The 26887-nt window shown below is 36.9% G+C and overlaps 2 protein-coding genes across 2 annotated transcripts in view; one reads left to right on the top strand and one right to left on the bottom strand.

Annotated features, from left to right (window-relative positions):
- The window catches only part of LOC129744705 (60S ribosomal protein L11), a 259877-nt gene that overhangs the window by 142613 nt on the left and 90377 nt on the right, over positions 1–26887 (top strand). The gene's annotated exons all lie outside the window — the stretch shown is intronic.
- On the bottom strand, positions 219–16089 carry LOC129744704 (arylalkylamine N-acetyltransferase 1). The gene is made up of 5 exons (XM_055737369.1): positions 15937–16089; positions 1616–1839; positions 1356–1555; positions 1208–1280; positions 219–931 (listed from the first exon to the last, which is right to left on the bottom strand). Exons 2-5 carry the CDS (start codon positions 1835–1837, stop codon positions 758–760), a joined length of 669 nt encoding a protein of 222 aa, XP_055593344.1. The 5' UTR covers positions 1838–1839; positions 15937–16089; the 3' UTR covers positions 219–757.

Below are 26887 nucleotides of genomic sequence, written 5' to 3'. Positions count from 1 at the left end.
TCATATAGGTAATATTGTTACCATAAAGGAGTGTACATGTGCAGACGATTTGGTTTTCTTCTTGAATGTATCATTTGGCGATCTGTGCTACTCGTTGTTTTTGAAGAAAGTTTCTTTTGTAAGACAAAATGCTGAAAGATTTTTTTTAATAGTAAAATTGGTTAAGAAGTTAAAATCAAAAGATACAAATAAGTTCATTTTAATTTTTTAATTCTGTTTATCATTTTTATCAAACACTTATACACTTATGTTTATCAATATCTCGTTTCTTTAAATATAAGTTTCAAAATCAGGATACACGTATCGCTTAAAATTGGTCGGCTTCTGGTAATCTTGTAACTTTTCGACAAGTGAGTTGTTAGTTTCATGACTGTATATAGTATCAATAATGTTTTACATTTTATTTGATGCGTCAGACGTGTAAAGCTTATACATATATAAACTTTATTTTTCAACAATACTCAAACGAAACTGAATATGGTTATTTAATCGATGTAATTTTTTCACAATTTTCTACAACATGTTAAATTGCGTTGATTTATAATAGTTGTTTCGATAAAGTGTTTATCAATCTAACATTTAACATCTTGGGTGTAGAGATTAATCAGTGTATTATTTTTAGTGTATTTCATGATTGTATCAGTTAATTCACCAGTGTCATAAATATTGTCGTTATTTAACCGCTACGCCAGCGTGCGAAATACATACACATACTATGAGAATATTCGATCCAACAATAGAAGATGCTGGGCACCGTTTAGTTTATAGCTTTGCACATAATCTTGAGCTTCTCATGAGGTTGTTCAACTACGAAGATTTGATCGCCTTGCTCGTCCAGATAGTCGGTGTATTTGATTTCACACTTGGTGACGAATCCCAGGGAACTGACCACACGCTGTGAAAAGGCTCCAGTTGCGTCTGTTTTCATCATCTGAAAAAGGAAGGAGCCAATTTACCGCATTTAATTTCCGATTTCCTCATAAAATATGTTTTTGTAAAGTTTTTATTAAATCTCAAGGGAAAAATACAGAACAAAAAATATTTGTTTGTTGTTCTGAGGAGTTCTCGAATTTTTCATCGAATACCTTCCATCAATTTTCGCACAGTGTCAACTGTGCACATAAACGACCAGTTTTTCCCAACTACTATTCGATTACTTAGGAATTGTAAAATGAAAATTTTTTAAAAAAAATTAAGATTCATTTACCTGGAAACCTTGTTCAACTGCTATTTGTTCACTTTTCTCCATGAGTCGTTTCGCAAGTCCTTGCCCACGGAACCTGGGTTGAATAAAATTACAATTTCATATATTACACATTTGAACAACAAGGAAAACAACTAAGACTTGAACGCACTTTGAGTCAACAGATAAAATTCTTATCTCGAAAATCTTATCCACGTCGAACTGTTTGAAGAGATTTATTCGCAGGTTCTGCTCATAAAGTAATTTGAAAATTTTCTTGAAATTTTCATCCTTAATGCTGTTGAGTTTTTCCAGCGAATGTTCAATGTCTCGATTTCCATGCAAGATACCGTTAAGGGCAACTCCAGCAATCTGAAAAAAATGCCTCATGTTAGTGGACGTGTTTAAAGTAATAATAATTTGTCACTTTACTTCGCCTTCGTTGGTTATTGCCATAACACTAACGCCATCATGTAACGTGGACAGACTGTGATGTTCCAGGAGCGGATGTCCCTGTCCTGGCCGCGTGAGGTTGACCGCTTTGTTGAGCGGTTCGTCGGCAAAGAACGTCCTGCGTAGGTGCTCGATAACATCGTTGTGGTACTCATCCGTTATCGGTTCGAGCCGAACTTGGTTTAGTTTGATGTCCAGCATGGCTGTCAAATATTTTGTGTTATTTACTCAAATCATCTTCTAAACATAACGTTTTTCATTTGTATTCCAAAGTGAATAAGTCCTTACAAGTGACTCAAACTCTCATTCGAATATTCTCGATATACACCTAGGTTTTTTTTACACGGTTTTTTTTTACGCGGTTTTTTTTTACACGGCTTTTTTTACACGGTTTTCGGGAATTAACACGGTTTTTGAGAGAAAATATTCTAAGTCCTTTTCAAAGGAAAACACTTAGAATCTTTTTGAAGTTGGGAAAATGTTATCTCTTAGACTAAGAACATGATACATGAGACCTGAAACCTGGGATATGAAACCTGGGATCTGAGACCTGAGACCTGAGACCTGAGATTTGAGACCTGAGACCTGAGACCTGAGACCTGAGACCTGAGACCTGAGACTTGAGACCTGAGACATGAGACATGAGACCTGAGACATGAAACATTAGAAATTAGACATGAGACCTGAGACCTGGAAACTGAGACAGGGGATATTAGACTTGAGACCTCAGCATGAAACATGAGACCTGAGACCTGAGACCTGAGACATGAGACAAGAGCCATGAAACATGAGACTTTAGACCTGAGACATGGGACATGACACATGAGGCATGAGACATAAGACATGAGACCTGAGGCATGAGACAAGAGCCATGAAACATGAGACCTGAGACCTGAGACATGAGACTTTGAACCTGAGACCGGAGACAAGCTACTAGTGCTAGTACCGCGAAAAATTAGTTAAGCTCCGATTTCAACTTTCGACCCCTCTAGTGAAAGGGTTGGACTTGTTGGGGACGAAAAATAGTGTCGCGACTTCGCTAGTACAAGCTACTAGGGTTAGTACCGCGATAAAATGGTTAAGCTCCGATTTAGACTTGCGACCCCTCTAGTGAAAGGGTTTGACTTGTTGGTGACGAAAAATAGTGTCGCGACTTCGTTAGTACAAGCTACTAGTGTTAGTACCGATAGAAATTATACTAGCTCCGATTTCAACTTGCGACCCCTCTCGTGAAAGGGTTCGACTTGTTGGTGACGAAAAATAGTATCGCGACTTCGCTAGTACAAGCTACCAGTGTTAGTACCGCGAAAAATTAGTTAAGCTCCGATTTCAACTTTCGACCGGTCAAATGTAATGGTTTGACTTGTAGGTAACGAAAAATAGTGTCGCGACTTCGCTAGTACAAGCTACTAGGGTAAGTACCGGTAGAAATTAGATTAGCTCCGATTTTAACTTTCGATCGTTCAAGTGAAAGGGCTTCACTTTTAGGTGATGAAAAAGAGTGTCGCGAGCTCGCTAGTACAAACTCTAGGGTTGAAACTAATTTCTACCTGTACAAACCCTAGTAGTTTGTACTAGCGAAGTCGCGACACTATTTTTCGTCATCTACAAGTCAAACCCTTTCACTTGACCGGTCGAAAGTTAAAATCGGAGCTAAACTAATTTATCGCGGTACTAAAACTAGTAGCTTGTACTAGCGATGTCGCGACACTAATTTTCGTCACCCACAAGTCAAACCCTTTCACTAGAGGGGTCGCAAGTTGAAATCGGAGCTAGTATAATTTTTCGCGGTAATAACACTTTTTTTTTTTTTTTTTTTACAAGATGGAAATTTGACTTCAAACCATAACAGCCGGGTGTTTGCTGCCGTGTGTGGGTTCGTCCCACTAAAACCACCTTGGGCTTCGTGTGCCAGATGTGCCCCTTGGTTTCACCCTATGATACTACATCAAGGGGTAGGCTGTGCTCGTGCACTTATGCATCTCACCCTTTTCCTCTTTCTCAATTTTTTCTCAATTTCTCCTTGATCATCGTTCTGCTTTATCTTTCTTCCTCCTTCTCCTTTTCCTCTATCGTCAACTTCAGACTGGTACGGAAGACCCCGAAACGTGTGCCGGTTAGGTAACGCTTTCATAATAACTCACGCCCGTCACAGCATCCACTATCCCGGGGACCTCGAAACGTGTGCCGGTTAGGTAGCGCTTTCAAAGTAACTCGCGCCCGTCACAGCAACCACTTCCGCAGGATTTCTAACCACCAAGGCATGGCCGATTGAGAAACTACCAAGCTAGAATCCCGACACGACCACCCCGAATGGTATCTCCGCTTCCTTTTGCTGCAGGAAAGATCGTAGCTGAGTACGTGAGACCTTTTAAGTCCCACCACACGTATGAGTCCAGATTAGGGTTATACCGCGCCCTAAGATCGAGTTGCTTTTGAATTGAAGTGTCATACGAGGCCCAAGACCTTTCATTAGCTTGTCAAATTTGGTTGACTATCTCGCTCTCTCCGTTCATCATCTTTCCTGATCCTTATCAGATCGCGCATGATTTGCGAGATTTCGTCGACTATAGCACGCCATGACTGTTCGTCGCGACACATTTCACTCACTATGTTTTCAGCGTTCAAATTTTGAAGTTGTTGACGCCTTGAATTGAACCTGGGGCAGACAAAGATAGCATGTTCTGCCGATTCCTCCGTCTCTACGCATTCCGGGCAATAAGGCGAGCTGATAAGCTTAAACCGATGAAGGTATTGCTTAAAGCACCCATGACCCGAAAGGAACTGCGTCAGGTAGAAATTGACCTCTCCATACTTCCGATTTACCCAGTCTGAAAGTCGCGGGATTAGCCTATGCGTCCATCTTGCGTTGTTCGATGCGTCCCATTGCTCCTGCCACTTGAGCATTGACGCTGCTCGTTGAATATTACGCACTCCTCTAACAGCTCTTGCTTTGTAACATTCCATATCCTCCGTCAGAGTTATGTCGATGGGAACCATGCCCGCGATGACAAAAGCTGCATCTGCTGATATGGTCCTGTACGCACAGGAAACTCGCATGGCTATCAACCGATGTGTGCTCCGTAATTTGGATCTGTTGCGCTCTACCTCTATCGCGGAGCTCCAGGCCGCTCCTCCGTATCGTAGTTTCGACAGTGCTACGCTCGCAAGGAGACGTCTCTTGCTACTCTTTGGACCATGGCAGTTCGGCATAATCCAGGCCAATGAATCTATGACTTTCGATGCACTTTCGCAACAGTATTTGACATGCGCACCAAAACTTAAGCGATGGTCGACCATTACTCCAAGGTATTTCAGCTGCTGTTTCGAAGATGTCGTGTGCCCTCCAACAGTAATCTCCATGTGCGGCACAACTCTTTTATTGGTCACGAGCAGAACTTCAGTTTTATGGTGAGCTATCTGAAGCTTAACTCCCTCCATCCAGATGCCAACCCTTTCTACGGACACCGTTGCAAGGTCTTCTACCTCCTCGATTGTTTCGCCGGTAATCATGAGCACGATATCGTCAGCAAATCCGACTATCTGCACGCCTGCTGGTAGTTTCAGCGTTAACACCTCATTATACATGGCATTCCAAAGCACAGGACCGAGTATGGAACCCTGTGGAACACCCGCTGTTAGGGCAGTAGATCGTATCCCAGTTTCGGTTTCGTACGTCAGGATTCGATTTTCGAAGAAGCTTCCTATTATCCTGCAGAGAGTATTGGGAACAAGCATCCTGTGAAGCGCTTTGGCAATCGCTTCCCAGCTGGCATTGTTGAAGGCATTCTTAACGTCGATCGTCACAATGGCGCAGTGACGAACACCTGTTCGCTTCTTTTTATATGCGCGCTCCGCGTACTCTGTCACCATACGGATGGCGTCCACCGTAGATCTCCCTTTCCGAAAACCGAACTGTCTGTCCGACAGTCCACTTCCGCCTTCTGTGTAGATAATAAGTCTGTTTAATATTATCCTCTCCAGTAGCTTACCAAGGGTGTCCAGCAGACAAATGGGTCTATATGATGATGGATGCCCTGGGGGTTTCCCGGGTTTCGGTAGTAGCACCAACTTCGCCGTTTTCCACGAATTGGGAAAAGATCCCTCGTCGAGACACTTTTGTAGCACCACTCTGAAGGTATCCGGAATGGTCTGTACCACCACCTTCAGCACTGCATTTGGGATTCCGTCCGGACCAGGGGCCTTATTCACCGCAAGTTTCTTAGCGATAGCCACGAGTTCTTCGTTCGTTACTGGCTCGATGTCGTGGGCACCCGCGTCGTACGGGGTAAGTGGCCACTGCGTCGGGCCATGCTGCGGGAAAAGATGTGCAACGATCTCTCTCAGTTTTTCCGGACACTTTTCGGTCGGCGATCTTGGGCCACCGAATCTCGCCAGTGCAACTCTATAGGCTTGGCCCCATGGGTTATCATCTACGCTCTGGCATAACGCTCTGTAGCAGTTTTCTTTGCTTGTTTTAATAGCTCGCTTAAGTGACACCCTGGCTGCTCGGTAAACGGCACCTTTCGTTTCTCTGTCGGCTTCATTTCTCGCCCGTTGAGCTCGTCGTCTCGCTTTTAGACAGCTAGTACGAAGCTCAGCTATTTCTGAAGTCCACCAGTAAGCCGGTCGTCGCCACCACTTCGGTGTATTTCTTCTGGGCATGGTCATGTCGCACACCGCTACCATCATTTTCGTCAGCTGCTCAGCATTATGGACCTGGGATGAGTCCTGCATGTATACAGCTTCGGTGCACACTTCCTTGTCGAACACTTTAGTCTTCCATCTCCGCTCGTGCACTGGCAGCTGCCTTACTGCCACCGGATTTCGGTTTCCTACGCTATAGCGTATCGCCTGGTGATCACTGTGGGTATAATCGTCACACACTCTCCAATTCATATCAGTTTTTAATGATGGACTCGCAAAGGTGATATCGATCACTGATGTTCTGTCTGGTAATCCATGCTTGCGATAGGTGCTGATGGATCCAGTGTTGCACAGCTCAACTTCCAGTCTTGCGAAGGACTCTAGTAGACTGTGGCCCCTAGGGTTGTTGCACCTACTACCCCAGTTTACCGCCCAGGCGTTGAAGTCTCCTCCTATTACAACAGGGACCTTTCCTGTCAGTTCGTGAGTGAGTTCGTCCAACGCGGTAATAACACTAGTAGCTTGTCTCAGGTCTAAAGTCTCATGTCTCAGGTCTAATCTTTCATGGCTCTTGTCTCATACCTCAGGTCTCATGTCTTATGTCTCATATTTCATGTCTCAGGTCTCATATCTCATGCCTCATGTCTCATGTCTCAGGTCTCAGGTCTCAGGTGTCATGTCTCAGGTCCCATGTCTCATGTCTCAGGTCTCAGGTCTCGTGTTTTATGTCTAAGGTTTCTAGTCGCAGGTCTTAGGTCTAATGTCCCATGTCTTTGGTCTCATTCTTCAGGTCTCAGGTCTCATGTCTCAGATCTCAGGTCCCTGGACTTAGGTCTCAGGTGTCATGTCTAAAGTCTCAGGTATCATGTCTCTAGTCTACATTCTCAAGTCCAGGTCTCAAGTCTCAATTCTCAGGTCTCAGGTCTTATGTGTCAGTACTTCAGAGCTGCAGAATTCGAATGGTCTTTTTTTACACGGTTTTCGGGAATTAACACGGTTTTTTTTTACACGGTTTTCGGGAATTAGCACGGTTTTTTTTTACACGGTTTTTTTTTACGCGGTACGTATATCAGTGTAAAAAAAAACCTTACTGTTTTTTATTCTTCTTTTAAGATTTTCCACTTTTGCTGTTCATAAATTTTAACTTTCTTCTGAAAATTAAGAATAAATGCAAAACTATTTCTTAAAAATAATTTTGAATGTAAAATTCATGTGCAGTTTTCTATTTTTGTTTCAATTCATCAATTAAATGATCATTATAAAATCATTTAGGTATTTATCCCTCTTAATAAAACCCACCTTTAGACGGGTTTTACGAAAATCAGCCTAAAATCAAAGCAATTACAGCTAAGACAAGTTAAAAACCATCATAAGAAAACTAGAAATATACAGTAAATTGGGGGAATTTTGATCATCGGGGTAACTCTGATCAACATGAAATTAATATATTGAATTTTAAATAGGCTTAATTTGGTTTGTAGTTGGAAAATTTTTATATTTCTTAAAACGAAATTTTGAAGTTTTAAAATATCTGTTTTTTCTAAGACTCACAAACAATCATATCTCCTGATAAAATGACAGCATTTAGAAGCAAATGGGTTGTATTATGTAAAAGTTTAACTCCTTTGTATAGGTATAGTTTTAGTGTCATTTATACAGTCATTATGTGTTGATTTTTGGATTTAAAAAACGGACATTTTCTCTGAGAAAAAATGATAGATCTATAGAATCTATAGAAAAAAAAATGATAAAACCCTATCAAATGATTAAGTTCGAAGAAAAAAATAACATGGGTGGACATACCGAATAGCATGAAGTAAAAATTTCATTTGTTTTTGAGGCAAAAATATTAAGATATGTTTGAATTTTTTCCCCTAAATGTATGCAGCAACATTGTCCATCTTTTGAGTAATTTTGTTTTTGAAAGGAAACGTTTTAAAATTCAATTGAATCCATACAAAAAATGTTTTAAGCCTACTGTGCTTATTGGCATCAAAACAATAATTTTGAAGATGTTGAAATACAGGTTACACAAAGTTACCCCGAAACATATAAATAGGTAAAACATCTTATGTTAGGTATTAGAAATTAAATATAAACTCCATCTGAAAACGATGTTGGGGGAAAACGAAAAAAAAAATTGATGAATATTTATGGTTTCTGTTTGTTTGTGTGTTCCTGATGTGTTTGATTTCTTACTTCTTGTATGACTCAAACAATGTCAGTTATTTGTGTAAAAATTTTGACAATAATGACATGAAAGTATGAGGCAGTCTCAATATGTTTTAAAATTTAGGAAAAAAAACGGTTGAGTTGTGAAAAAACTGCAACCGAAAGAGTACTGAAAGGTACACTCAGAAAAATCCTATTATGTAGGCCATAAGATTCTCTTATGAAGTGGCGCCATAAGAAACAATGAAATTCATAAGATTGTCTTATGATGGAATGAACTCAAAGGATGAACACCGGTTTCAATGAGGGTTTGTTGCTTTTCACGGGTTACAGCGCTGGTTTTTGATCGACCGTCTCGTTTTATTGTCCCGCAGTTTTATTGAAATTTATAGTAGTAATACGTATTTTTTAATCCGTGATGAGTTTAAGTGGCGTTATTTAGTGTTCAGTGTGCAAAACCGTACTATGATTTTCTACTTTGGATTGTCCTAAATGTGTTAAAATTGAATTTTCCTCTGTGCTAAAATACATAAAAAAAAACATACCCCAAGCGTTCGTGTGGTGAGCTGTGTATTGAAAGTCACTTCTCTAGGTTGGTGAGTAAAGTGAACTTTTCTTTCTTATTACTTTTCACAACTAACATTCTCAAGAGTATATTGCACAGCAGCAAATCGTTGACCAAGCATATATCTCAACCATATCTGCATGCGTCCACCGTTTGTCGGTCTATCTGAGTGAAAAAAAACTGCCGCTGTTCAACTTCTTGTGGTTCTATCATTTGCTCAGCTGTTAGTAAATCTCGTCGCTGAGCGGTGTAGTATTTGGCCAACCTCGGGGCACTTGCAAGTAGTGCGAAAGTGTGTGTCTCTGTTATTAGCGCACTTCAAAGGGTTGTGTTTCTTGCACTTGCTAGCTTGTTAGTGAATCTCGATCGCTAGCGGTGAAGATTAGGCAAACGCAGCCAGCGCACATGAGTAGGTACGAAAGTATTGTTGCTTCCGTTAGTAGCACACATTGTTGGAACTAGCGTTTGCTGGTTTTCATGGTGACTCGTCACTTGTATTCTTGATAGTCGTACACAGTGCAACATAAACTTGAAAATTGTTCTTTTTGGAAAGCAATGATTTTTACTTTCGATTTTATTAGATTTTTTTTTTATTGTGCGTTTAATATGTAATCAATTTTCTTTTATTTCAACGCTTTTAAATTGAATTATCTTCATCTCCGTACACACACATAATTTAGGTTTGTCTTTGTCCTTAAAATTTTATTTGTTTTGCGATTTTGACATTGAACCCTTTTGAAAAACGCTTTTTAATTAAATATTTCTCATCTCCGTACATACAAATAATTTAAGATAGCTTATGATTTTTTTTTTTAATTTAATTTTTTTTTCCTCTTTTCATAACACTTTTTCTTTGAAATATTTATTTGTATTGTTTTCTTAAATAATCTTAGTTTGTGCGTTTGTTAAAATAAACTTATAAGTCTTTTATTTCTTAACTTTAATAATTTCTAGCTTTAGTTGTGCGTTTCATCAAAAGAGTTAGTTCCTTTTTAGCTTTTAATTGTTGTATTATGGCGATGGCGAACATGGAATGTGATGATGAAGTTATTTGTATTGAATGTAATAATGTTGAAAATAATCTTGATAAAATACTTACTTGTGCATATTGTTTCAAGAGCGTTCATCTTCGCTGCAAAAATCTGATTGGAAGTGCAGCTCGCAAAATGAAAGCGCAGCAATACTTTTGCGATGCCAACTGTGCATGTATTTACGCCAAAATAATAAGTTTACGGAAAGATCATGAAACAATTATCGAAAATATCCATACTAAAATTGAAACGACCGTACATAATGTGGTTTCACATGAATTGACCTCAATCAAAACGGATATGAGATCAGTTACTACTGCGATAGAGGCTTCGCAGGAATTTTTATCCACGAAATTCGATGAAATTCAGACTGATTTCAAAGACATAAAATTCCGAAACGATGCTCTTGAAAAAGAAGTAACTGATCTCAAATCTAAGCATTCAAATCTTACCAATCAGGTCCATAAATTGGAAATAAACCTCGACCGATTTAACCGGGAGGCTGTTTCAAAAAACCTCTTGATCTTCGGATTGCCATACAATAATAGAGAAAATACACAAGAACTTGTACGCAAAACATGTGGCACTTTTGGCTACGACCTTAAAACTGAATCCATTTTAAACGCTGTTAGATTAATATCATCCAATAAACCCAATGAAAAGTCTCCACCAATTAAAGTTCTATTAAAAGATACAGTAATAAAAGAAGAAATTTTCAGTAAAAAAAGAATTTTTGGGAAACTTGCCTCTTCTTCAATAGATCCTTCATTAGTAGTTGATGGTAAACCACTAAACGTCACAATAAGGGATGAATTGACGCCCTTATCCATGGAAATTTTAACTGAATTGCGCGAATATCAAGACTTAATTGGAGCCAAATACATTTGGCCCGGAAGAAATGGTGCCATTTTGGTCAAACAAACAGATAATTCAAAACCTGATATAATCAAAACTAAATTTGAAATGAATCGCTTCATGAGCATGCATGTCACTCAGCAAAGAAATAACACATCCACGATTCCAAATGAAAGTCCTTCACCCAAACGAAAAAGGAACAATGCTGATCCACGATCAAAATAAGATCTTAGATCTACAAATGTTTAAAACTGAAATATATTTTATTCAATGGATAGTTTAATGAATAGATACCATGAAAATGTAGAAGATTTTAATTTAAGTACTTTTAATAATGATTCAAGATCCTTTAGAATTTTGCAATGGAACGTACGTAGTATGAATAATTTAGATAAATTTGATTGCATATTACAGACCATTGATCATTTTAATGTTTGTATCGATGTTATTGTTGTTTGTGAAACCTGGCTTGGTAAAGATAACTGTTGTATTTACAACATTCCGGGATATACATCGATTTTCTCTTGCCGCGACCAACCATATGGAGGCCTAGCTATGTATATAAAGACAAATTTGAAATTTAAAACTACTGAAAATATAACTTTTGATGGCTTTCACCGAATTAGTGTCGAAATTTGTACAAGTGGTCAAGTAATTTGTGTTCATGGCGTATATAGACCCCCTTCATTCCCGTTTAACATGTTTTGTGATCAAATTGAATCTCTTCTAACGTCTGTTGCTGATAATCACTCCTGCTTCATTGTCGGTGACCTAAACGTTCCTGTGAATTTGATTAACCTGAATACCGTAGCAAAATATAGATCTATCTTAGAATCTTTTGGATACGCTTGTACAAACACCTTTCCTACTAGGCCAACAACTCAGAATATTCTAGATCACGTTATATCGAAGCAAATTGACTTAGATCGATTGAAAAATGATACAATCTTTTCTGATGTTAGTGACCATTTACAAATACTCACATCATTCAATTTATTATGTGATAAAAATGTAACAATTCTTAGGAAAGAGATAGTTGATAACGCTAAACTAAACAGCTTATTTGTGAATTATTTAAACAGTATTCAACTACCAGAAAATGTTGATGAAGGCCTACAAGAAATCACATCAACTTACAATCGCTTTGTGAAAATTTCTTCTCGAACACTTAATAAAAGGGTAAAACTTAAAGGAAATTGCTGTCCGTGGATGACATTTGACCTCTGGACACTCATCAAAATAAAAGAGAATTATTTAAAACGATCGAAAAAGCATCCAAATGATATCAATTTAAAAGAGATGCTAATTCACATAAATAAAAAATTGAGTTCAAAAAAACAAGAATGTAAAAGGCTCTATTACGAGCGCTTATTAAATAATTCACCACATTCAAAGCTCTGGAGAAACATTAATACGCTCTTAGGTAAATCTAAAACGACTTCCTCAATTAACCTTTCAGATGAAAGAGGTGTTATAACCAATAGTACACAGATTTGTGAGAAATTTAACAAACACTTTTCCACAATTGGAAAGAACCTGGCTGAAAAGATTCCAGTAAATACTGAAAATGATCATTTGACTCAAATCGAACAGGTAGAAAATACAATATTCTTACGGCCCGCTAGTGTAAACGAGGTTCGACTTGTAATTTTTTCACTTAAAAATAAAAAGGGTCATGGACCAGATGGTTTCCCTGTTAATGTCTTGAAAAATAACCACGAAACATTCTCGCACATACTTACACAATACTTTAATAAAATTTTGGAGTCAGGAGTTTTCCCGAACTGTCTAAAAATTGCGAAAGTCATCCCTGTTTTTAAGGCTGGCGATTTGCTTGACGTCAATAACTATCGCTCTATCTCGACTTTAAGCGTTTTTAGTAAAGTGTTCGAGAAGCTTCTTGTTAATAGAATTGTAGACTTTCTAAATCAGAACAATATACTTTATAAACTGCAATATGGATTTAGATCAGGTTCGAGCACTCAAATTGCCATCTCAGAATTAGTTGACTCCATCATATGTAAAATAGAGTCAAAAAATATTGTTGGGGCACTATTTTTGGATCTCAAAAAAGCCTTCGATACTCTAAATCATGACATATTATTGTCCAAACTGTATAAATACGGGATAAGAGGAACAGCAAATAATATCCTTCGTAGCTACTTAGAAGGTCGCAAGCAGTTTGTGGCTATTGAAAACACAAGAAGCGAATTAAGAAATATTGATATCGGTGTACCACAAGGGAGTAATATCGGGCCATTACTTTTCCTTTTATATGTCAATGATTTATGTAACCTTCAACTTAAAGGCACAGCACGTTTATTTGCCGATGATACAGCAATTTTTTATTCTGAAACTTCACCTGATATTATAATTCAGCACATTGAAGACGACCTAAAACTGCTTTCAAAATATTTCAATTCAAACCTACTTTCACTAAATTATACTAAAACAAAATACATGTTGTTTCGTTCTTCGCATAAAAAGCTACTTCGTACTAATGACCCAGCTATGAATGGAAATACTATTGAGAGAGTTAGTTATTTTAGATACTTGGGAATTTACTTAGATGAAACTCTCTCATGGAATCGTCACATTGAACACTTGGAAAAAAAAATTACTCCTCTTTGCGGTGTTCTTTGGAAACTGAGAAATTTTGTTCCACAACATGTTCTCTTTAAATTTTATTTTGCGTTTATCCACTCTCAATTGAACTACCTTATTATGATATGGGGAAGAGCCTCCTTGTCCCACTTACAGAAACTTCAAACGCTCCAGAATAGATGCTTGAAAAACATCTTAAAGCTCCCTTTGTTATTCCCTACCCTTCAGCTTTACTCTTTAAGAACGCATAACGTTCTTCCAATATCTGAACTCTGTGATTTGCAAACTGTTGTATATGTCTATGATAATCTACACTCAATTGAAAATATTCAAAACCTCCATTTTACTACGGGGTTGCGAACTCATAACACCCGCCAGTCAGATTTCTTGCAACGAAGCCGATCCACAACATCATTAGGGCAAAAAAGAATTTCATTTATTGGACCTACTAAATACAACACCTTACCAACGGATATTAAAAACATAACCAATCGTTCCATGTTCAAAACCAAAGTGATACAGCTTTTGAAAGAAAAATTGAACCATTAAAACAGTCGATCATCAACCAGTCTTTGTTTTGTTTACCTTTTGTACTTTTGTAGCGTTAATATCTAATATTATTTTTCTTAAAAATCTTGTAGTTTGTATTTTATCTTATAAAATTATTGAACATAACATAATAAAATTAGCAATAAATAAATAGTATATTAGTAAATATCGAATAATGAATCTCTTCAAAGGAAATTATTTTCCATTGAGATTTCATATTGTAGTCAATTTAGTTAAATAATACATTTCCTCGCACGACATTATAAATATTTGTGTTCTCAGCATGATTAAAATTTGCTCGCGTTTACTCTTATTATCATTTTGCTGCCAGGCATGCTGAGAACAGTAGCGTCCATTACCAGGGGGCTCAATTGAGCCTTTTGGTGTGGGGGAGTGTGGTGGGCCGCTACAAAAAAAAAAAAAAATAAGATACTCTTATGGGAAAAGAAATGTCGCATAAAATTAAAATAATTCAAGATTATTTTTCGTTTTATTTTATTTTCTGCTTCATTCGTATGAAAAAACATTATGGTATTATGGTGACAATCAGCTGCCTTTCAACACCCGGTTCCATAAAAAAGTTGTATTGCGCCTCGGACCTTCGACTTCGCGCTTTTTGCCGGTAACCAAGCTGAAAAGTAAATAAAACATAAAATTTTCCCATTGAGCTTACAAATATTTTCAACTAAAAATAAATTTCAACTCAAACTTACCATTTAGAAGAATAAAATCACATAAAAGTATTCAGTAAAAGCAGTAACTTTACAAATGGTCGAGTGATTCTGACGACTACGAAATGCATGACTGATGGAATGAATGTGTTCATCATTTTTTCACAATGCCGTTTCTTCTATTGTTCATAAGAACTTCGTATGAGAATTGAAAGAATTTCATAAGACTCTTATGAAAAACAATTTTACACTCTAAATAGCGGTTCATAAGATGCATCTTATGAAAATTGTAATAAGAATTTGCCTGAGTGTAAGTTTTGTAGCCCCTGTGGTTATGCAATATTGAAAAAAATGTAAAAAAAATCTTAACAACAAAGTTTTTCGAAGCACAACTGCTTGTAATTATTAAACTGAACTTCTGTGATTTCAGCGACGAAAAATATGAGTTAACAGGATTGAACTATACTTTTTATGGATGTCTTATGGCTCAAGCATTCAAATCCATTTCTAATTTCAAATTTTATTTAAAAAAAAACGAAACTTAATTCAATTTGTATCACTGTGCAAATCTTGAAAAAAAAAAGAATTTCTGAACGCTACGAGATGAAAAGACCGAGCACGTCTTCCAAACATTCTTCGGCGTCTTTCGGTTTTCTTCCTACATCCTTCAGCTGCCGATTACAACGATGGAGATGTTACCAGCCCCCAAAGGATGATGAACGGGAGCGCCCATTTCACCCACAACAACATTGTAGTATTGTTTGCGACCGACAACCGATGGTAGTGAAAGTGAACAGGCGCGCGACGTGATCATCAATAGTGGGTGTGTACTGACTGACCCTTCTGCCCCCTACCCACCCTGAGCCAAGCCATGGCACGTTTCCGTTCGCTCTAATGACATTTTCCGGAAAAGCATAGAAGGCAAATGCTAAATGAGGTGGACAGAGGAGCGCGTGGAAAATTTTGTATCGTAGTAATGCTGAGACGATGAGAGCATTGTCCTTGAAAATTATGTAGGAATTATGGCACTTTTTCTTTTGCAAATTTATTGTTCAGTGCATACATTTCACAATCATAGAACCACCTTTTTAAACAAAACAGTTTGAACTATAGCGTATAAAACGACACATTGATAGAAATCAATAATTGTATGAAAATTATGCCTTTGTTTAACACGAAATTCTTAACATATTCATTTCAAAGCACCTTTATTGAGATGAGAGCACACTTTTTATGTTCAGAAAAGACAGATTTTTACTGAGATTAAATTTGGGAAGAGTATGCAGAGTGACACTTAAAACGGAAAACGCTATTACTGCTCGAACGGCTGGTAATGAACTGATAAGGGATGCTGCCACATTTCCACTTACGCCTTTGTTCATACCAGACATTGCTAGTCAAAACAATTTGGAAACCATATGTGTTTGTCCATCAAACTTTTCGTCATGAAATGTTTGAAATATTCACAAAAATGTATATTTTTTTCGGGATTCTTTTTAGAATAATAAATTTAGTTTAAATGGCCCCGAAAATGTTGATCGTCAGTTTAGAATCCTTTCTAGTTGTTATACACACCACGGTAGCATATACGCCTGGTAGATATGCAATCGTATGTACGCATGTCACGCACTTCAGAGCTGTAGTTGGATTCTGGTACACGATTCGGCATAAGTTCGGTTCGGATTTCCTCGTTTCCTGTCCCTGGACATATCAACAGGTAGTGGTGCATGGCGGAATTTTTTTGGATGGTTCATATTTTTTTCTGTCCCAAATAGACAATATTTTTTTAGCTTCTCAAAGAAAGAAATTATTTTTACAAATAATTCAATCGTTTGAAATAATTTATTTAATAAACTGGCTTTCTAGAGCGTTTTCGCAAACGAAAAACTTCTGCTGCTAAGCAATCAGACAAAACGCATTGATAATTCGAGCTGAGTTAAGCATAGCATTAACTTTAAAAGGTGTTTATTACAGAAATTTGTTAACCCTCTTCTGCATAAATTATGAATCCGTGAGAAAAAAAAATGTGCATGGAAATAACTTTATTGACCTGAAGCTAAGAAATTCATGCAAAAAGCAGAATTGTTTTTTTTTTTTCAAAAGTTTTAATTAATTTAGTAGTTATGGGGTTCTAAAACACATAGGCTCAGCTCTAGCACAAATTTATAGTCATAAACCTATCGTTTTTAAGAACTGTTGGTGGTTTATGCATTTGATCTTTTAAGGAACGACGTAATATTGCAACAACACAAGAACAGATGTTTGAATTAACCATCCAGGCACATTTTGTTTGAACAGGTGAATTACTTTTTATGTTTCTCGTATTCAATATAAGACAACAAAGGAAAACTTGTCAAAGATGTTTATTCGTTGCACCAAACTTCGAACTATTTTCGCTTCCTGAAGATTTTAGACAAGCTTTTTTTTATTTAAGTTTTGTTCGGAACATTGAGAAATATAGTGGAGGTTGAATTTCTGCTCATCAAAAATTGAAAAACGCCCCGAGTATTCTAATTCATTAACTGATAAAAGGATTGTGATATTTTTTTTTTTTTAAATTAAAATGAACCAATTTCTTAGGTATCATATGTAAAATTACTTCCATTAATATAATTGTTATTCTATAAGTAGTCACAGAGATATTTGTATATGTATTTACCATCACATTATTCCGTATGCGTTTGTTCTGACTTGAGAAATTGACACGCCTAAAAACGACTATTTGAAAAGAACTAAATCTGCAGTGCATAACATTTCTGTTCTCGGTCGATTCATATAGTTTTAAAAGTAAAGGATAAACAGAATAGTTAAGAAAGGTATGACGAGAGTATCAAGTAGATATGTACGCTGCCAAAATATTCCAGTACTTAAAAGTTTGTTTTTCCGAGCATAAAGTACTTAAGTGTACGTTGTAACCGAATTATACATACATATTTTAAATCAATTTTTTTTAAATCAAAACACTACACGAAAACATGAAGAAAGCTTTTTCAAAAGTCACTCTCAAAAGCGGCCAAACTACGTTCACGCCTAAGACACATGTAAATAATCAGTTCGGCTCCTTAACATGTGAAGGGCATAACACCTCTACAACATTTTTATTTCGATTAAATGTGTCAAAAATTACTCCGCCAAGTCGCTACCATATGACTTTAATAGATGATGAATAGGTGCAAAATACACTTGGGATAAATTATTACGTTATTTAAATTAGGTTCTGTTACTACCACACTGTTAAAAGGGGTTTCCTCTTTTACTTCAAAAGGTCAATAAGACAAATGTTTTAACGATAGAGTAGCTGCTTTATAAGTGTTGTTTTTTTATTGCAACGTCGCAATGGCAGTTGTTTATTATTCGCCGTTTCAATAGCTACTGCAATACTCAAGAAATAGTCTGTGGTGCACTTTGTACAAATCCATCGATCCCGACTTTTAGGCTAGCAGGCTGGCTAATGCTTTTGGTCAATTATGATCTCATCACCGGAGCGGATGTTGTAGCTGTAGAGCCGTTTGTGCGGGTACTTCATTTCCTCCAGGCCTTGTAGGTCTCTAAAATCTTGGTCAACGTAAAATAGGCGCATCTTCGATGCTGGAAGCCCGATGATTCGTTCCAATCTGGATTTCAAATCAACAACAGTTCTGAAAGCAAAAAAAATCATTTTTTTTGGTTCTTTGAATTGGTTTTCGATAAATGGCAGTTAGTTTTAAATGAAAAATCTTGTTTCAGAGTACATTATGTATTTTGATGTTCACTATAATTTTATTTTAAATCCTCACTAAAATATATGAAGAAGTCAGCAGATTTACAGCTTTTCGGACATAAGGAAACACATTTATTTTTTTAATCATTTTTGGCAAATTAATTGGTTTCAGTATAAAGTAAGATTGCCCGATTTTTTAAATGAGAACTTTTTCTTTACAAGGTGTGCGATCTAACATTATTAATAGTATCTAAGTAGGCTTTGAGAAAATAAAAATTACATTATGCAGCTGACAAGTAAAGTTGTGTTTTCTTTACCCGGAAATTGAAGGCAAGTTACCACATCTAACGACGAGGATAAACCGGAAAATCCAGAAACTGGTAAGAATATAAGTTTTTCTAAAAAAATCAAAAAAGAAAACGAAAAAGTTTGCTTTTAGCAGAGATTGGCGTAAGAGCCTGATTGGCGTAAGAGGGTCGTTGCAGATGCCTCTCCGGTTGCCCTAGGAGCAGTGTTAATTCAATTTAAAGGGAAATCTGATGCTGATCATCAGATAATAAGCTACGCGAGAAAAAGCCTTACGATCACAGAAAAACCATATTGCCAGACAGAAAAAGAGGCGCTGGCTTTGGTATGGGCAGTCGAGAGATTTGCCATATATTTGATTGGTAGAGAATTTGAATTAGAAACAGATCACAAACTGTTTGAAATTATATTTTCTCCGACTTCTACTCCATGCGCTCGGACAAAACGGTGGGTGTTAAGCCTCCAATCTTTCAAATTTACTGTTAAATATCGAAACGGAACCGGCAACATAGCGGACTCTTTGTCTTGGCTAGTATCATCCGAAGAACCTGTCGAATTTAAAATAGATAACCATTTTCTAGTCCTTGCAGTTCAAGAATCGGTGGCAGTTGATGTAACAGAAATTGAAACTGCTTCTTAAAGGGATCCTGAACTGAAAGTACTCAAAGATTCACTTATAAGTGGAAACTGGAATAATCCATTGGTGAAATTAAATGAGCCTTTCCGAAATGATTTGGGTTTGATTGATGATTCGATTGTGAGAGGAAATAAATTAAATAGTTGTACCCCAAGAATGACGTTCACGCATGCTTCAATTAGCTTATGAAGGTCATCCGGGAGAATCGATCATGAAAAGACAATTACGGGATCGAGCTTGGTGGCCGTCTATGGACCGTTTCTTCATGTGAAGGTTGCCAACTTATTGGATTACTAAGCAAACCAATACCGATGAGCAGACGTGAGCTACCCACAAAACCGTGGGTTGATGTTGCAATTGACTTTTTGGGGCCACTTCCATCAGGAGAGTATTTGCATGTTATTGAGGATTACTTCAGCAGATACAATGAAGTTAAAATCATGCCAAGAATAAGTGCTCGGGACACTGTTGAAAGACTCACAAAAATATTCACTAGATTGGGTTATCCTCGAACTATTACACTTGACAACGCCAAACAGTTTGTTGGCAAAGAATTCGGTGAGTTTTGCAAAATTCATGGCGTGGTTCTGAATCATACAGCACTATATTGACCACAGGAGAATGGTCTAGTAGAACGGCAAAATAGGTCTCTTATGAAAAGACTTCATATAAGTAATGCATTAAACCGTGATTGGAAGAAAGATTTGAATGAATATTTGATAATGTATTATACAACACCTCATTCTACGACTGGGAAAATTCCAACAGAGCTAAGCCTAGGACGAACTATACGTTCAAAGTTACCGTCAATCGAAGATATTGAAACCGCGCCGCAGTTTTTTGATTTTCTTGATCTTGATCGAATAAATAAACAAAAAGGAAAGGAAAGAGAGGATCGTAGAAGACATGCCCAGGAGTCCAATATCGAAACAGGTGATACTGTATTGATGGAAAATCTTCTACCATCCAACAAGCTCGCAACAACTTTCAACAAAACTAAATATAAAGTCGTTGATCGAACAGGACCTAGAGCGACAGTGGAAGATCCAGAGACAGGCCGAACATTTAAGAGAAATATCGCACACTTCAAAAAAAAATAAGACATTATCCGCAATCAGAAGCGACTTCGGAAGAAAGAAATTCTAGAGAAGATTCAACGGAAGTTTCAACCAACCGTTCTGATATTCCCGTATTTAAACAACCTGCAAATTCAACAGATTCTAATAACTCATCAATTGAAGCCGAAGATATTTTCCGTGGTTTTGAAGACGAACAAGTAACCAATAATCAACGAACTAGAAGATTACCTCAAAAATTTAATGATTTCGTTTTGTAAATGTAATTTTACCATAATTTAAAAAAATAATTTCAATTTTAAAAATCATACAAAAAAACGAAATATGCGATCTAACATTATTAATAGTATCTAAGTAGGTTTTGAGATGAGGTTTGAGAAAATATAGATTACATTATACAGCTGACAAGTAAAGTTGTGTGTTCTTTACCCGGAAATTGAAGGCAAGCTACCACACAAGGCATACGAACTTTAAATTTTTGCTACGCAGCCATGTCAAATCAAGAATTTTGAAAAAAAATGCACAGTTGGGCCCTAAAGGAACTCAAAAACAAAAACTTTGACATTTTTTAAGGGAAAATTTAAGCATGTCTAGTGTACATGTTTTTTATGAAGATCATACGGTTTTTTTTCCTTTTAATAGATCATAAGATCAGCTCAGGTGATACCCTTCTTTGTATTCTCCAACTCGTATTTGTAGCCCAGACTACGATAATTCTTCTGTCCAGTTTGATTCGTCTATGCAGTAGGAAATTCGTGGAGTTCCGAATTCGCATCGTCCATTTTTGTTTTCATGAATTTTCGAAGCTAAATATAGACACGACGATGCTGATAACATGTACTTTACCAATGGATCCTTATCAACAGAAATGGGGGGGGCCACCAAATTTTTAGCGCCTCATACAGTCTCCAGCCACCATGTTCTGTGCTATGTGGTTTATCTATAGGTGGGGACAAGACTACCCTTGCACGAGTGTGAGAATCACTTTTTTCAATGTTTAGATTGCTACGTCACAAACGTTCATGAGCGCCTCGACGTTGAAGTCGCCATTCATCGACGACGTGCAACGTTTCATGTTATTCAAACAATCTCAATCAAAGCACCCTTTTATTTACGCTTTTTCTTCCTGACACCCAGTACGGCGACGCTATGAGTTCAAAATAATAAACAACTTTATTTGCGTCCCAAAGATGGCTCCTAATAAGTTTCTATGGCTACATTTGGACGCCTTATACTTGACCCCGTGATGGCGTCGCGTTACGTCACAATCGTTCATAAACAACTGTATGGATACAACGAACTAATACTAATGTTTTTGGTTGTCCCCACCTATAGATAAACCACAAATTCGGAAAATTGCTGCTGTAAAAAGTCGATGTCGTCTTGGTTGTTCACGCCATAAACAACCAAGACGACATCGACTTTTTACAGCAGCAATTTTCCGAATTTGCTCACTGGTGCGACATTAACTGCCTGCCTTTGAACCGCAGCAAATGCTCGGTTATGACATTTTCCCGTAAGCGGCACACTCTTCATGCTGAGTACATCCTTGGAAGCGATACCATCACCCGAGTCGAACACATCAACGATCTAGGAGTTATCCTCGATCAACGGCTGGAGTACAAGACTCACACGAACTATGTTGTTGACAAAGCTTCTAGAAACCTTGGATTCCTGTTTCGCATGGCCAAAGACTTTAAAGACGTGTACTGCCTTAAAAGTCTTTATTGCTGCATAGTTCGTTCCATCCTCGAGTACGCATCAGCTGTCTGGTGCCCCTTCTATCAGAACGGAGCTGAACGAATCGAGGCTATCCAGCGGCGCTTCCTGCGGTATGCACTACGTCACCTGAATTGGCACGATCCGTTTCGTCTGCCAAGCTACGAAAATCGTTGCCGCCTCATAGATTTGGATACGCTTCAAGTTCGTAGGAACGCTTCTCGAGCTCTGGTTGTGGCTGACCTGCTGACATCAAGAATTGACTCTCCCACGCTGCTGGAGGCTGTCCCTCTTAGTGTACGACCCCGAGGATTAAGAAACCAGGGGTGAAATTATGAATCCTATTCGATTCGAGTTACCCGTTTCGAGTTGAACTCGAATCGAATTAGAATCAGTATTACGAATCTCGTTCGAGTTCTAAATTTTAACGTATTAGATTTCGAGTAAATCGGGTAGTAGATCATCTCGATACGTTCCATTCGAATCGAGATCGGTTATGCCAAAGTTGGTCGAATCGAACGAAACTCGATTGTTTCGAGTTCTATAATTCCGCCCCAGCATTTGCAGCTTTACGTTCCCATTCGTCTGAACAACTATGGGGCCAACAGCGCTTTTGTGGGAATCTTAAAAACTTTTAATCGTTTTGCTGAGCATTTTGACTTTGACGTTTCGAGAAATGTGTTCCGAAGGAAAATATTAGACGTGTCTAGAACTGTGTCGAGTGGATTTTAATTTTAGAAAGTTAATTAGGATTAAGTTATCATTTGGATCAACATGTGATCCGTTGATTTTTTATACAAATAAACAAATAAACAAATAAACATAGTGTTCTGTGTACATCGCAGAGTTAGCTGCTAAATAGACATTGCGCTCTGGATAGTATAGCCTAGGGTTACCATATCCTTCAACGCCAAAAAGAGTACGTTGAAATAATATTTCAAAATGTTCAGAAGAAACGGGAGAAACCAGGAAATTTAAGTCCATTCAATGAGTGACAATTTGTTGCTAGTTATGTGACTTACCTGGCAATAATGATTTTACAAAAAATACTAACATTTTCTTGCAGATTTTTAGTGATAAGTCAAAGGTTGGTTGGATTATTCGAAGAGATAGAGATCAGAACATCGCAAACATGAGAAAATGTTGCATTTAAACAGGAGTTCAAATTGCTGTTGTGCACTTTGCCAACTGTTTGAGCTCTAATTGCATATTCAAAGGCGCTCATGGCCTGCACAGTTTATTTCGACGCCTGGGAGAAGCTTTCTTGAAAGCAGTTTTAAAATTATCGGATTGTAGTATTTTACATATTGAAAAGTACTGCTGATGAAATAGCAAACTTGTTTTTAAACGAAAATTTTAGATTTTAATCGATTTGTGATGTTTTCTTGGAAAACTCAACAAAGTAGGGAAACCTGAAGTACCGTGCAAGTGTTGCATTTCTATCGGACTTCTTGTACATATAATGCACAAACTCAAGAACTGGAAGAAATAAGTTCGTTTCTCTGATAAAATGTCTTTGAACGAAAAAAAAGAGTACATTCGGCAAGATTTCACAAAAAGAAGAGTACGCTCATTTTTCGATCGAAAAAGAGTACATGTACTCTTAAAAGAGTACGTATGGTAACCCTAGTATAGCCACAGCCTATATCCTATATTATAACTGATAGTCTCAGCTCTGTTGAAGCGATCCGCTCAATAAGACCAGGAAAGTTCACGGCGTACTTCCTCGAAAGATACGCTATACACTGGCTACATTATCAAGAGGTTGCTTTTCCATCATCTTTGTTTGGGTTCCCTTACATTGCTCGATATAAGGCAATGAGAGAGCAGATTCTCTTGCAAAGGTGCAAGGTGCTCTTGCAAAATACCAGACCCCAACGTTTTTCTTTTTTGATTTTTTTAATTTGGGGAGATTTTACAGGTGAAAAATGGCGGATTTTTAAGTGAAAAATCGTAGTTTTTACATCAAACAGCCACAAAAATTTCATAAAATATTTTTAAGTTAAATAAAAACGTTGGGGTCCAGAAAAACATCTATTAAAAATATTTTACTCGGATTTTTTTACTTCAGATAATTCTGTGCTGAGATACAGTGTCCACCGCAAATCCTGTTTTCTAAAAGGCATCCTCGAAAGTGCTCCGTCACCGGCTCATTTTTCAATATTTTTCTACGAAAAAATTACTAAATGTTCTTTTAACAATGCTTTGTATAATGCAAAAAAATTGAATACATTTGTTTGAACGATAGCTCTAGAAAAAAATCGTGAAAATGGAGTTTTTTTTATACCCGTTAGACCCTACCCCCCCCCCCCCCCCCCCCTTAAAAAATAAAATAATTTACCGAAACAATCGACGTTTTTCAAAACCACAATTATGGGTCAAAATTGAAGCTTGTAACAATTATTAGTCATATTGCCCACAATTATTAGTCACATAGAAGTCCATGGCAACACCCGAATATCAACATGAAAATCAACAAGTTTCTGGCAAACATTCTGGGGCATTCTTTGCTAGTATACGTTCAAGGGGCAATTGGGTTGAGCTAGCACCCAAGAAATGTTTTGTTTTGCTTGCGAAAAAGTGACCCATGATTGTGTGGAATTCTGTAACAATTATGGGTCACTTTAATTTTGCTAAATATTATTGAATTTTCGCATTTCATTCGCTCAGTTTTATTTGGAAAATGTAAACTCTTCTTTTGTGCTTATATGGGACCAATTCATTTGGTTGGAATCTTTGAAATACCCGCATAAGGGGCTTAACGAATGAAGATGTCAACCTTATAACATTGGAATTTTATGCGATAGTTCCACAGCTTATAGTCCACCTTTGATAAAAAGTATTCAAACAGCTATTTTACTGTTATAAAACGCACAAATAATATTTTTAATGCATTTTGATGATATTGTCGATTAACTAAAAATAATAATTTGATATAATTTCTTTTGGTTTAGAAGATATCAGCAGTTTTAATGATCGGTGACTATTAATTGTGTGTGACCCATGATTGTGGGGGGACTGTACATTTTAAAAATATAAATAGTCCTGTAGTTAAATTTGCCAAAACATTATATAAGGCGGAATCATCATTTAAAGCAGGGGTGAGAAACCCGCAGCCCGCGGGCCGCATGTGGCCCGCAAGACCCTTGTGTGCGGCCCGCGAAGCTTTTTTCAAATTTTCGTGCCTTTTTTCTACAATAAATATTAAGGAAAAATTCAGATTGTTAACTTATTTCTGGCATTTTATGCGTTTATTATATTCCATTCAAGGCTTAATTGCAATATTTTTTATTGGCATAACGTAATATTGGAGTGTTTTTTTCATTCAGCATACTTTTTTCTTTATTATTAAACTTCTACCACTTTGAGAGCAAAATCCATTAAAGTGAGTTGGAAGAATAGCAAAAAATCGGAACCTACACATGGTCGAAGGAATTTCGAAGCCGGTTTGGGTTTAGTGAAGTCATTACCTATTTTCATTACAAGCAAAAATATAAAGTGGAATGATAAAAAATATGCTCACAGCTAAAAGGCTTGTTCTGTTAGCATTCAAATACTGGAAAAAAAATTAAACCAAAAACATGTGATATATTTTTTATTTCTGAATATTGACGAAAATTACGAAAGTTCAATAATAAAGCCTGGGTGAACGAATTTATATTATTTATCAACAAGAATCAACCAAAAAAATTATTTGTTGTTTAGAAAACAATTGATATCTGAAATCCTGTGAATCCACCCAAAATATCTTTGACGATTATCTGTGATGCTTTTTTCAGAAATTTGATAGAAAATTTATCACTAACATCGATAAATTGAGTTATTTCACTTATAATTCGCAATTCACATTACCAGAGTCAAAATGTAGCTTAATATAGCACTGATATCTAAATAAGATTAAAAATGATAAAAATGCGAATAAAAATTCTAAAATCAAGAATGTAGTTTTGAAGATAGTTGCTTAATAATACATAAAAATTTAAAATGTTTCTGTGATTGCCACAACCTTGCTGAACATCTGAATGCAATGATCCAATGCAGAACTTCAATGTAAAGAAACGAGTTTTTTAACGTTTGAAGAAAAAAATCTAGGCTTTGAGGACAAGTTTTAATGGTGAAAAAATCACAATCAAATAGCGATTCAACGTCCAACGCTAATGTGTGATATATATTAAGCCTATTTGATTATTTGCCCGGTAGCGTGTATAAACAGGAGCTATGCCTTGGGGCGCATGAGTGCAAGTGAGTGTTTGTCTCTAAGTCAACGGTCATTGTACAGTCAACCTTGCTGCAGGTAAGTCTTGTGTCGTAAAGCCGTATGTTTGGTGATTCCATGTAATTAGTAGAACCTCATAGCTAAGAAAACTGTGATTTCTTTAAAAATATATTTATCACACTGTTAGTTATCACTGTGGCAAGCTCCAAAAGATTTTAAAATGGAAATGATGACGAATAGTATCATCGGTTTAAACAAGAATGTTGTTAGAACGAATGTTCGCCAAGAAGTACTTTTAAAATTTATAGAATCAATAAAAGAAAAAGATTTAGCGAGGTACCTATTCAATATCTGGTATTTAAAAAGCCGTGTTGAGTTACTGTTTTTGAACACGTGAATTCGTTTTATCTTTTCTTTTTCAGATTTGTTTTCGCCAAAAATTCGTAGTTATGAAAAATTATGTGAAGTTCTGATAATTATCACAAAAAAAAATATTTTAATTG

This window comes from Uranotaenia lowii, chromosome 2 (genome assembly GCF_029784155.1).
Source record: "Uranotaenia lowii strain MFRU-FL chromosome 2, ASM2978415v1, whole genome shotgun sequence".
In the NCBI taxonomy this organism is placed as follows: Eukaryota; Metazoa; Arthropoda; class Insecta; order Diptera; family Culicidae; genus Uranotaenia; species Uranotaenia lowii.
The sequence above is the reverse complement of the archived record's forward strand: the minus strand, read 5'-3'. Positions and strand labels throughout refer to the sequence as shown.